This window comes from Staurois parvus, unplaced genomic scaffold (genome assembly GCF_062004578.1).
Source record: "Staurois parvus isolate SC_StPar_1 unplaced genomic scaffold, SC_StPar_1.0 ptg000009l, whole genome shotgun sequence".
Classification (NCBI taxonomy): Eukaryota; Metazoa; Chordata; class Amphibia; order Anura; family Ranidae; genus Staurois; species Staurois parvus.
Window position 1 is genome coordinate 1,912,959 of NW_028317805.1, and position 12,370 is coordinate 1,925,328.

Sequence of the window (12,370 nt, forward strand, 5' to 3'; positions counted from 1 at the left end):
GGACGTCGGAAGTTCAGCAAGGGTGCCATTCGGGGAATGCTTTGCATTTTCTTAACCTATTCCCTCCGATGTGGTGCATAAATGTGGCCTCTCAGTGCGTGGGCTTTAACGCCATGGGGCTGCATATATGTGGCCCTGTGTAAACACTTTTCTGTGCTGATTGCACGCACCGAGTACAGGCACTGGCAGGGACTGGAAAGCTCCCAATGTATACTAGCAATCAGCTTTCTGATCGTGTGACCTAAATGTCCATCTTCACCTCCTGGCATTTAGATGCTCTTAAAGGGCAGGGAGCCAGCAGTGGGAAGGGGTTATTGAAGGCAGAGCATTCTTTAATTGGATGAGATGGAGTACCTTCACCATATCCAATCAGAGAATGTTTAGCATTCACTGAGAACGCAAAGCATTCTAAATTGCACCCATGCTGAGCAGCCAACCTCTTGTATTCACACTGAAGCAGGGCAAGTGCTTGGTGTGGGACTTGGAAACAAGTGGAAATCACTGGAGTAGTGAGTGAAGTCTATTATACTGATTTCCAGCTTCTAGAGGGATCCTATAGATTTGTTATCTGCTGACAGGTAATGGGCTAACTCTATTGCAATGTCATTTCTTGTTTACTAAACATTACCCGGTTCTATGATGTATAAAAATGTATGTATGAAATAAGGTGAGCGCTCATTTCATTACCATTATACAAGCTGTAAAGTAAATGGGAGCCAACGCAATAAGCATGAAATAAACTCAGAGAAGGTATAGAGTCTTTATTACAGCTTCCATTTTTCCATAACTGTGATGCTACTAAAAATATCATCTAGAAGACTTCAGGAACTGGCACAAAGTGTTTATGTTCCAGGTTGTGGCAGTAAAATGAGTGTCTGTGTTTTATGTACATCATGTTATGGCTTGGTGTGGCATCCAGGTCATTAACCTAAAATAAATATTTCCCAGGAGTCATTGCTGAAAGTACTAATTGTTTAGTTGTTATGCTGACATTCTGGTTTTCATACTTAAGTCACTGACCCAGCACAAGTCTACAGATCATGAAAGATGGCATTATAAGAAAGTAAATTCAGCGATGGCCCTCTCTGCGTCTCTCAGGAACGCTTTCCTTTAAACCAGAGGTCTCCAAACTGCGGCCCTTTTCTTGCCTTTATCAGGCCCTTGGAGCATTATTCCTTTCACTGACACCAACAATGGGGCATAATTCCTACCATTGACACAAAAAATGCAGCACTTTTCCTCCCCCCTATTATAGGAGCTGGACACTGTTTACTCCCACTGACACCAGGAATATTTCTACCCCCATTGGCCACAGTCTGGCCCCCTTCAAGTCTGAAGCACAGTAAACTGGCCCTTTGTTTAGAAAGTTTGGAGAACCCTGCTTTACACGCTGGTCACATCAGGTGTGACTTGGCATACGATTTGCAAATCGCATGCCAAGTCACACCCTATTTTCCACCATTACAGCGGTCATATCGGTGCCATTCCGACTTGGTCGGAGCCGCACTGATTCTATAGTACATGCACTACTTTTGGTTCGATTTGCATAGATATCTGTGTCAGATGTCTCACAAATTGCACCTGAAATCGGCACGTCCCCCGACTTTGAAATCCTGCGACTTCACTGTAAGTCGCACGATTTCAAATTCTGGCTTGATGTGACCAGGGGGTTAAACTACTAACATGTTCAGTGATTATCAGGTTTCTAGATGCTGGTGAAGGTGAACAGTAAAAGCTGGGCCTTGCTTAGCAACATTCTGGGAGTTTTCAGGTCAAGCTTCATGAGGTATGTAAATGGCCCGCACCTATAACAAGGGCATTATGCAATTTTGGTGAAAGCTGCACGTGTTTTCATCTGCAGACGTTCCGTATCTACATAGGCAGTTTTTTTGGTAAAGATGGACTAACCCTTTAACATAATTTTCCTACAGGCCTGTTCATCTATGCAGTTTCCTGCAGTTTGTTTTTTTTTTATGTTTTTGGAAAGGTGCAGGGGACTTTTTATTTTTTACAGGACAGTGCATTTTTGGCTCCATAGCCTTCAATGGAAGCACATGAAAAACGCATGTACATGCTTTTTTGGTAGAGTGTTGTTTACACCAACCAGTCACTCCCTCCTACAAAAAAAAAAATGAAGGATGGAAATGCATCGAAAACAAGCCACATAACCACCTGCCGCCCAAAGACATCCATGAAGATCCTTGAGTTTCAGTGGTTATACTGGTAAGATGCCTGCATTTCCGGGTTCCTGGATGTAAACAGTGCCATTTTGGTGTGATCAGATGCTTGTAAGGGCAGAGGAGACATCTGGAGTCTAATAGACCCTAGATCTCTTCATAAAGAGGACCTGTCACTGCCTACTGCTATCACAAGGGATATTTATCAAAGTGGTCAAAAAAAAATTACAGAAATAGTGTAGAAAAAAAAAGGTAAAGTACCCCGTCCCCCCACATAAAGGAGAACGAATATGTTGGTTGCATACGTTAATGGTATTTGCACCACACATGTGAGGTATCGCCTTGAACAGTACAGCGAGAGAAAAAATTCTAGCCCCAGACCTCCTGTGTATCTAAACTGGTAAACTGTAAAGGCTTTTAAACTGTCACCTTTGGAGATTTTTAGGTACCGTACTTTGGCGCGGTTCAATGTGCGTACGCACTTTAAAATGTGACATGCTAGATATCTATTTACTTGGTGTAACATCATCTTTTACATTTTACCAAACACTTGGGTATGATATGTTTAAACTCAATTAAATTGTATTTGTTTTCCTTTAATTGCGTTTGAAAAACCACTGTGTGTGACTTCAAGAATTTAATCTCTAAGCTCTCTGATTAAAGAAATATATAATGGTTGGGGGTTATAAGTAGTTTTCTAGCAAAAAAAAAATGACGAGAGAAGTGTCAGAATTGGCAAGTGGATAAATGTATCAACCACTTGGGCACAGATGTGAACCTAGCCTTACTTGTGAGTAAATGTCTTCATAAATATAAGAATATGAAATATCATACTTCATAAAGATTATTTATGTTATTATAACTAAGATAGGAAGGACATTGGGTAGCTGCATTGTTTTAAAAACATGAAAATGGGAATTTTAGCATTATAGTGTCCCCCAGAAGGTGGCAGCACCATGCCAAGGGAAGACATTGGGAAGTTGCTGACAACTCACTAGCCACAGGATTGCCATGCGTGGCAGAGAGAAAATACTGTCCCCCCCACCCCCCATACGGTGTCACTCCCCTTGCCGGCCCGGATGAGAGATGACAAATGCTGCTAAGTCTCCTTTGTCAGTGAGTACATCTCTGCCTTGCACAGCAATCCTGCCACTCGTGTTCCATGGCCCTAACTGAAGCACATAAATCACTACATCTGTTAAGCTGGCCATAGATGGGCAGAATCTCAAACAGAAATTCTTTGAAAATGTTCTAAGAAAGTTTGTTCATTTTTCTAATCATTATTGGGTCAAATTAACATTTGTTTTGGACCACAGTGATGAGAAAAGTTAAAGGAGTAGGATGGAAAATGTTCTGGATTTAATGAATTTCTATCAGTGTATGTGATTTCTCGTCGGTAAAATCTATTCATTCCAAAATCAAATCATAAAAGCAAACAAAATCTTTCAAACGACATTTGAATGTTGTAAGAACTTTAGTATGAAATTCAATCCAGCTACGGCCAGCCAGGATGTGATCTGGAAAACACGACCTCTTAATGCCTTTCAACTGGCCTTTGTCAATATAAAGGGAATTGCACAATCCAGTGTAAGGTCAACCATTCAAAGGACACAGTGAATTAGACCCTCACACATCAGAGTTTGTAGCAGGCTTCTACTGTCTGACCAGAGTTGGTGTTTCCTGAGGATTCATTGAAATCTAGCCTCTTATGGTAATGTATTAGTACAGTTTGTCCAGCACCTACCTGTGATTGCTCTTCTCATCTCGGTGGCTGCAGCTTCTCTCATCTCCAGAGAGGCCTGCTCACTGTACCAAGCTGTATGGGGGGTGCAGATCAGATTAGGAGCATCTTTCAAAGGACCCTGAGCGTATCTGCAAGGCATGACCAAGGAGAGGTAAATCATTTCGATGTCCATGCAGCAAACATTAGGAAATTTACTTTGTGCCGGTTGATACCGGAATATGGTGTGGGAAAGGCACAGTGCGTGTTGTGCGTGTTTCTCACCCTGCACGTGAATGCACTGCCCTTACAAGATGTGCACTGGTGCCAGTTAATTGTTAAAGTGACAATTAAAGGTTTCTTTTTTTTTTTCTCTAAACATGTCATACTTGCCTGCTCTGTGCAGTAGTTTTGCACAGAGCAGCCCCAATCCTCTTCTCAGTTCCCCAGGCCCCTCCCTCCTGCCTAGTGTCCCCATAACAAGCAGCTTGCTATGGGGGTACTTGAGCAGGCTCCTGAGCCACTGCTCTGTGTCCATTCATGGACTGTGGCTAGACCCCAACCCTGCTCTATCCTCATTGGCTCACTGGCTGTGATGGCTACCGCTACTGGCTATGATTGACAGCAGGAGCCAATGGCTACTGCTGCTGTCTCAGTTAATGAGAAGGGAGAGGCCCGGGAGAAGTGAGACTCTCATGCACATTGTGTGATCAGGCAAGTTTTAGGAGGGCTGGGGGCACTGCTGCATGCAGGTGTTTTTTTTACCCATGCACAGAATGCATGACGGTAAAAACCTTGAGCCTTTACAACCACTTTAATTGCACCCCAAACTACATTAAGTGCAAACAGTGCTGACGTCTGCTCGATGTGTTAGTGGATGATAGGGGGCACTAGAGAAGCTGAAAGGCACTGTGAGAGGTTAGGGGTTCTGCAACTGCCTGGAGGCCCAGCAAGAGGCAGGCCATGGCCCACTGGTATTGGACTACCTGTGCATTGCACCTCTATTTAGCTACCCTGCTGAACACACAGATTGCCTAGAACTAATGTGTGCAGTTTTTGTTATCTGGCCTTCAGATCTGCAATATTTGCAGAGAATACTTGAATTGGAGGGCACAAGAGAAAACTGCGCATCAGCTGCCTCCCTGATTTTGTAATACTTACATGAAAGGTTCAGACTCATGTACATCTAAAGCAGCTCCTCTGATTCTGCCCTCCTTTAAAGCTTGAGCCAAAGCCTTTTCATCCACCAGTCCCCCGCGTGCTGTGTTTACCAGGAAGGCTCCTTGTCTCATCTGGAGAGAGCAAGAGACAGAAAAAGATCATATATAAATCTTCTAGGAGGGACATCAAATATCAACTGTTCGCACATTAAAACATCACACAGGAAGACTGCGTCTATTCTGTTCATCAGATATGCACTCTTTCAAATTGGATAAAATGGATGCAATGTTAAAGAGCAGGCAGCCATCAGATGAGAAGTGTATGATGTACTGGGCCATTCACACCAGTGTGCTGCGCTAACATACTGTAACACACGTGGTTTTACTGGAACTCACGGAAACACATCAACTACAGTGTGATGTGTTGTGGTGCCATTGCTTGTGGCTATGGTGATTTTCAATGGCACTACAAGATACTTGCATTATTAATCTACAATGCACAGATATGAACCATACACACATTGCTGTGCATGGCTTTAAAAACAAAATGCTACAAGACTAATTTGAGTGTTTCAGAGACTTAGTAGCACATTTACAACGAATGGGCTGCTTAAAGCAATGTGTATTATATGTACATGCTTCTTCACAGTAGCTTTAATACACATTATGGTGTACACTGTTAGGGCAGCCTGTTCAAATAAAAGCAACAGCCCTCAATCCCCTCATGTTTTGCATTGTATTGGTATTGTTCTGTCACATGTTCTGTCCCCCTTTGTAATGTACAGCGCTGAGCGAACTATTGGCGCTTTGAGAAAAGTTGTGTTGATGTCCATTCTAAGTTGATGGCACAGCAACAGCTCAGTGGCATGAAGGAGCCTTTATAAAAGGTACAGTATATCCATACAGGCAGCATAAGCATGGTGGTACCGTCAAACATATACACGCTATTCTCAGGTCTCTATACTGTTCAACCACTTTCTTTGACAACCTGATTTTCAGTTATTCCGCAATCTAGATGTTCCAGGTTGAAAGCTACCTTGTGACACATACAGCCTGTTATATGAGAAATAATTTGCAAACGCAAAGTGATCGTTGCTCAATCTGGTGTGAGTGATGGGCATCTCATTTCTGTAGGTGCCTGATGTAGAAGTCCTCACCCTAAGGCTCCTCAGCTGGGGTCATGAAGATTACTGATCCTTCTAAAAGCGGCTCTTTATAAAAGCATATACTGCAGACATGCAACGTGGACAGAAAGTGGAGGCTGTTCCATGAAGCCACATGATAGCTTTATTTTGAGGTGGTCACACGCAGTCTATACACTCCAGAAAGTTATTTCCAAATTCAGTAACAAGCTTTTAATTTTGTTTAATTTTTTATTGCTGCCTGCAATTTCCCCTGCTTACAACGGTTGTTTATTATCGTTATACGAATGCAAATTAAAATGTTGGGTTCTATTGGTCATGTGCTTAGACATTTTGTAGAGGAAAATAACTGACCACTGTGCTTTAACTCATACAAAACCATGTCACATGGACTTTCACATTTCCTAGGTTTTTTTTCATGGTTCCCTATCAATCTTTGTTACAGCAGAACAAATAGCGCAGGATCTCTTTTTCTACCATACTGCAAGTCAGAGTGGTGACCTGAACTGCCCAAACTATTTTTTTGAACTGCCACTGAATTTCCTGTTAAACAGCAATCAAATAGGCCCTATAAGAAATGGGCAAGGCGATGTAGAACGCATCCCATAACAGCAAAATTGGTAGCAAGATCAAATTAATTTTGCATGGATTATTTGGGTTACTCTATTTTGCAAATTATCAGTTATGGACGAAGTTATAATTTGATGTCCCTTGGCCTGCATACACATTGCATTACTTCCTTCTGTGAGCATCCAGTACAAACAAGCTGTATGAGAACACAGTAAACATGCATAAAAAAGGAGTGATACAGCAACTGATTTAATTTTGATGCAAAAATTGGTACAAAAGCACAGCATTTGACAATAACCAACGTAATAGGTTGAATCTTGTTGGTTGCTGTGGAAAGGTGGGGGGGGTTTCTTTGAAAATACATAACCAATCTAGTTACCTGTTTGATTGTGAAGTCATTAATGAGGTGATGGTTATGTTCATTCAGGTTACAGTGCAGAGACACACAGTCACTTTGGTAAAGCAAGTCCTGTAGTGTGTACACCCTCTGCACCCCCAGAGCGCGCTCTGTCCCATCTTGCAGGTACGGATCATAAAAGATAACACTGAAGCCAAACACTTTGGCTCGCACTGCTACGGCCTGCCCAACACGACCTGCGAGGAAAAAAAAAGAAAGGAAAAAAAAATCAGATGATGGAACAAGAAGTGACAGACTTCTTCAGAAACCGTAACCGTGCTCCATCCAGGGTGGACCTACTATGAGCTGCGCACCCTCAATGCATAAAATTGTCAGCTCTATTATTTAATAAACGACCCTAACCTATAAAATATACACAGTATCTCACAGGAGTACACCCCTCACATTTTTGTAAATATTTTATATCTTTTCATGGGACAACACTGAAGAAATGACATATATATATATATATATATATATATATATATATATATATACACACCTCATTCCTAAATAAATACATTTTTTCTGAGCACGAAAGTGTCTAATCAATGTGTTTGAAAACCACACAGAGCAGTCCATTATGACTTTACAATTCAGTCCAGATGATGATAATAGTAATACAGTCTGCAAATTCATTTACGTGTGTGCCAGGCCAAAAACATTTTTCTGGCTTTCCATGGAGTGGAGAAGGGTAACAACCTTGGTCAGATTTTTGCAACTACCTGGCGTTCCATTAGAGAGACTACCCCTCACGTCCTGTCCAGGCTGACAGCATTTTACAGGGCAGGAAGCGAGGGGAACTCTCCAACAGCAATAAAGACAAAAATACAAATGTTTTTATTTAGTAGAGTGTGAGAACCCCAGTCTGATTTTTATTTCTGTGTTATTTTTGCAGATTTTCCCTCCACTTCCCATTTTATAAACAGTAACAGGATAGGAAGAAAGGGGAAATCTCAACAACAAAGCCCCAGATAGAAATACAACCTGACAGGATTTTTAATTTGTCCCTACTATATCCAAATATAGAAATATGAAAACACAAATTTTTAAATACAATAGTGACTGATTATTTAATGGAGTAAAAGTTCATGATTTATATTAATATTGTAGACGTAGGTTGACAAATAAAGCAAAATGATAGACAGAGAATACTTCCTTGTGAAGCAGCACTGACTGAAGACTTTGTAGATGGACAGGGAGCCATGTTTTTGGGGTTCTTGATGAGGAGGGTGGTCAAGGTAGAGGAGAAATAAAAGACATTTAGAGGGGGAGAAGACTTTGCTGCCCCTTGCTTAGACAATTTCTGCTGAGGAAGATGGGTGTTCTTGCCACCGCTAGCATCCTTCATATGTTATCAAGTGTTGGTCTAAAGAGACAAATATCCCTTGAAGGACATAGAGATCAAACTCTTCTTGTACAGAGTGGCTCCAGTGCTGAAATTTATCACTGCAGCCATCTGCTCACATGATCAAAAAGCAAGAGGATCAACCACAGCAGTGGTTAGAATTCTTTTAAAGGATTTTGACCAGTCAGTCATACTTTGACAAAGTAATAATCTCTACCATAGTAGTAAGCTCCTTGTTAAAGTAAGACACGGCTGGATCACCAGTTAAAATGGACAACTTCTATACAAAATATTCACAAAATAGATACAGGGCTAATAAGCAACCTTGAGAAATAGTGGGAAAATCGAGTACAAAGGAAATGTCTTTGAGAAAATCACTGGTAGAAGCAACATACTTCATCCTCTAGTTTCAGAGTGGTGTGCATTGCTTCAAGAAGACTGCAAGCTTTTGGGGCAAGTCAAGTACTTGAGCGATTCAGAAGCAGACTTTGCAGCCAATGGTTTTCAACCCAAAAGGGTGTAAGTATATCAGATATGGAATTTGCTGAAGAAAATGCAGGACCGTGCTCGTGGCCTCAGCAAATAACTGGGTGATTTGGGTCATAAAGTCTTGTATGACCGTGGTAAATATTTCAGTCAAAAGCGCAGAGGATCCAGCCACCCAACTGAGCTAAAGAGAAACACGACTGCAGATGTTGGCACTGTCAGTAGGCATGTTGTAAGAAGCCCCGGAGCCGCAAGCAGAGAGTAAGTCAGGGGCCCTCAGTACAGTGGGACTGTCCCTTTCACGTCTAGAATTAGACATGTTGTAACTACGTGGTGGTAAAGCAGCATATAGGCTCAGGGTGGTATAAATAAAGGGCAAGGCCTCAAGGATTGGATGGCTGGAGTTGACCAAAGTCACTGTAGATGGGCATCAGAAAAGGATAGAAGGTCAAAGTTCCATGTGGCTCACTGCAAGCAGAAGCAGCAGCAGGGATATGCTTCCTCAACGATGTATGGCAGGAAAAATCATAGAGCGCACAACTCTTCACCCAGTGGGAGCTCCACCGTGTTCACTCCTTCCACAGCAAAACCGGTGGAAAATCGAGGATTGATGGCACCCAGTGATCTATGCCAGCGTTTTTCAACCACTGTGCCGCGGCACACTAGTGTGCCGTGAGATATTGTCTGGTGTGCCGTGGGAAAAATTCCAATTTCATCTGTAACATGTGGCTTCGGCTCACAAATAGACCAATCATTAGAATCTAATGATTCAGTGGTCGGCAAGCCGCGGCTCGCGAGCCACATGCGGCTCTTTACCCAGTCTAATGCGGCTCTTCTGTGTGCCGGGCGCCTGCTCCCCTCCCTCCTCTCGGTCGGCCGCTCCCCTGCCTCCTCTCGGTTGGCAGCCCCAAAAGTCCGCGCGGACCTTTTAATCCGGCTTGCGGATGTGGCTGTCAGGATGTGTGTAGGCGGGGCAGCGTGCCGAACGTGAGGGGAGGGGAGCTAGGCTCCTCTCACAGTCCGCCCTGAAGACCCGAACGGCGCGGGAAGACAGCGAGAGGAACGCAAAAGGTAAGTGAATTGACACGGGGGACTTGGCTTACTAGAAGGGGGGGGGGGAATAGTACTGTGGGGGATGAAATACTATATGAGGGATGAATTACTTTATGAGGGATGAAATACTATATGGGGGGATGAAATACTATATGGGGGATGAATTACTATATCAGGGATGAATTACTATATGAGGGATGAAATACTATATGGGGGGATGAAATACTATATGGGGGGATGAAATACTATATGGGGGGATGAATTACTATATGAGGGATGAAATACTATATGGGGGGATGAAATACTATATGAGGGATGAAATACTATATGGGGGATGAATTACTATATGAGGGATGAATTACTGTATGAGGGATGAAATACTATATGGGGGGATGAAATACTATATGAGGGATGAAATACTATATGAGGGGATGAAATACTATATGGGGGGATGAAATACTATATGGGGGATGAAATACTATATGAGGGATGAAATACTATATGAGGGATGAAATACTATATGAGGGATGAATTACTATATGAGGGATGAAATACTATATGGGGGGATGAAATACTATATGGGGGGATGAAATACTATATGGGGGGATGAAATACTATATGAGGGATGAATTACTATATGAGGGATGAAATACTATATGGGGGGATGAAATACTATATGGGGGGATGAAATACTATATGAGGGATGAATTACTATATGGGGGGATGAAATACTATATGAGGGATGAATTACTATATGAGGGATGAAATACTATATGAGGGATGAAATACTATATGGGGGGATGAAATACTATATGAGGGATGAAATACTATATGGGGGGATGAAATACTATATGAGGGATGAAATACTATATGAGGGATGAATTACTATATGGGGGATGAAATACTATATGAGGGATGAAATACTATATGGGGGATGAAATACTATATGGGGGATGAAATACTATACGGGGGATGAAATACTATACGGGGGATGAAATACTATACGAGGGATGAAATACTATACGGGGGATGAATTGCTATGGGGGATGAATTACTATATGGGGGATGAATTACTATGGGGGATGAATTACTATATGGAGGATGAATTACTATATGGGGGATGAATTACTATATGGGGGATGAATTACTATGGGGGATGAATTACTATGGGGGATGAATTACACTATGGGGGATGAATTACACTATGGGGGATGAATTACTATATGGGGGATGAATTACTATGGGGGATGAATTACTATATGGGGGATGAATTACTATATGGGGGATTAATTACTATGGGGGATGAATTACTATATGGGGGATTAATTACTATGGGGGATGAATTACTATGGGGGATGAATTACTATATGGGGGATTAATTACTATGGGGGATGAATTACTATATGGGGGATTAATTACTATGCTTACTATGGGGGAATATTACTATACTTACTATGGATGACACATACACATCATTCATCTACTCTTGGTCCGGCCCCCGGGTCCAATTATAAAATACTTTATTATTTCATAATAAAGTAATTATAAAATAATTTCTTTGTGTTTGATTCCTATTCAAGAGAATTACTTTATATATAGTCAATATAGGCACAGAGGTAAATTTTTTTAACATTTTCTAATGGTGGTGTGCCTCGTGATTTTTTTCATGAAAAAAGTGTGCCTTTGCACAAAAAAGGTTGAAAAACACTGATCTATGCAACTGGGTTAGATCCCAATGCTTGACATGCACAGCCTACTCACTTTAGTAAGCCTTCACAGAAAGAGCTAGTGCTGAGGCAGTTGCCAGTGGCTCTGGACCTGGAAAGTGTTCCACAGCTAATTTTTACCCAAACCTGGAGAATGCCAGAAAGTAATTTACAGGCTATCCTTGCAACATCCAGTCTAACCAGGCCCAGATATGGTACTCCAAAAGCCAGAGTGATGATGACCACTCTGGATAGCTGCAGTTAGAGGGAAAACGCCAGCAGCAAGAGTAGACAGAAGGGTAGCAGAACATTCAAGCAAGATCTGACTACCCTAAACAGGGCTCAGATGAGCATACGCATTTATGCTTATGAGTGGACAGACAGCACTAACTAAACTCAGCACAAACAGCAGTGTGTGGACAAGAAATCCAAACCTATGCAACTGATCTTTCCACTTGCCATATGGTGGTGAGGTCTATCTGTTAGTACCGTAAACATGAGAATGGCTCAAAACTGCTGAAAGCCAACAGGGCAGAAGACACTGAACTCAAGTCTAAGGCCAGGTTGGGCCTTGTGCCACACAGGTGGTGTGATTTTTCATGCTGTTTCTC

The 12,370-nt window shown here is 42.0% G+C and overlaps 1 protein-coding gene across 5 annotated transcripts in view; it reads right to left on the reverse strand.

The window, feature by feature from the left end:
• Positions 1 to 12,370, reverse strand: part of CTBP2 (C-terminal binding protein 2) — a 142,657-nt gene that overhangs the window by 10,491 nt on the left and 119,796 nt on the right. For all 5 annotated transcript variants that reach the window (XM_089669104.1, XM_089669124.1, XM_089669114.1 and 2 more), the window contains 3 exons: positions 7,149 to 7,363; positions 5,059 to 5,189; positions 3,922 to 4,049 (listed from right to left, as the gene is read on the reverse strand). In XM_089669104.1, coding sequence (XP_089525230.1) covers positions 3,922 to 4,049; positions 5,059 to 5,189; positions 7,149 to 7,363 — 474 coding nt within the window. The remainder of the gene's footprint in view (positions 1 to 3,921; positions 4,050 to 5,058; positions 5,190 to 7,148; positions 7,364 to 12,370) is intronic.